The sequence below is a fragment of the Salvelinus sp. IW2-2015 genome, linkage group LG26, assembly GCF_002910315.2.
Source record: "Salvelinus sp. IW2-2015 linkage group LG26, ASM291031v2, whole genome shotgun sequence".
NCBI classification, from domain to species: Eukaryota; Metazoa; Chordata; class Actinopteri; order Salmoniformes; family Salmonidae; genus Salvelinus; species Salvelinus sp. IW2-2015.
Genome location: NC_036866.1, coordinates 6,670,698 through 6,671,667, shown reverse-complemented (window position 1 = coordinate 6,671,667; position 970 = coordinate 6,670,698). Strand labels below are relative to the sequence as shown.

The window sequence follows — 970 nt, the reverse complement described above, 5'->3', positions numbered from 1 at the left end:
ATGCCCATGATTTTGGAATGAGATGTTTGACGAGTAGGTGTCCACATACTTTAGGTCATGTAGTGGACATCCATCATTTTTGTATTTATACATTTTTGGGATGGAAAAACGCTTTCAGTGTTAACTTAAACTACTGAAAATCTGACATATATTTTTGTTATAATATAATCTTTGAGAACTAACAAGCTAGAAATTCAGGGAGAATCAAATGTGAAAAACAATGAATTTAGCATTACTGATTGTTATTATGTTTGAGCAAAAGAACATCGCATTAGCCATGGCAAAATGTCTGTCTCCATGGAGAAACGTGTAGAATTGCAGGAAATGGTCTTACATTTTTTACAATTTCTCTACACAGATGGGAGCCTCTAAAATGTTCTTTAAATTCCATTCCACCCATTGCCACGCCAACCACCTAAGCTACTTTTTGATCCAGAAGAAACCCTGGTGTGTGTGTATGTGTGTGTGTGTGTGTAAGTGTACCAGGCTGTCCATGGCTGTCTCRTTCCACTTGTGCCTCTTGATACTCTCGTCCTTCACCGCCTCCTTCAGCTTGTCAAAGATGTCGTCCTGGTCCTTCCCTTTGTACTCCGCCATGAAGCGGGCAAACTCCTCCTGCAGCGTCTCCCAGGCAACCTGGAGGACAGAGGGCCAGGTATCAACACGACACCATGGCCTGCTACAGACAACACTACAACACCCATACACCACTCCTGTCAGACCAACCAGAACATGAAAATTTGACTGGCACAGTAAATCCAATCTTCAATTATCTAAATGATCTCTTGACTTAGACCTGACACCAACATCTCCTTATGACATGCATCTCCACCGTTAGGAAGAAGAGAAGAGGTTTAAAGAGCTATTGAGGCAGGAGCAGCAGAACTCTACCTCTAATGCTTTGTGAGGCAGCAGCAGAACTCTACCTCTAATGCTTTGTGAGGCAGCAGCAGAACTCTACCTCTAATGC

General features: G+C 42.6%; 1 protein-coding gene across 1 annotated transcript in view; it reads right to left on the bottom strand.

Annotated features, from left to right (window-relative positions):
* Positions 1 to 970, bottom strand: part of LOC111952488 (dynamin-like GTPase OPA1, mitochondrial) — a 100,041-nt gene that overhangs the window by 43,261 nt on the left and 55,810 nt on the right. The window contains 1 exon segment of the mRNA XM_070435379.1: positions 422 to 636. Within this exon segment, the coding sequence (XP_070291480.1) occupies positions 422 to 636 (215 nt within the window).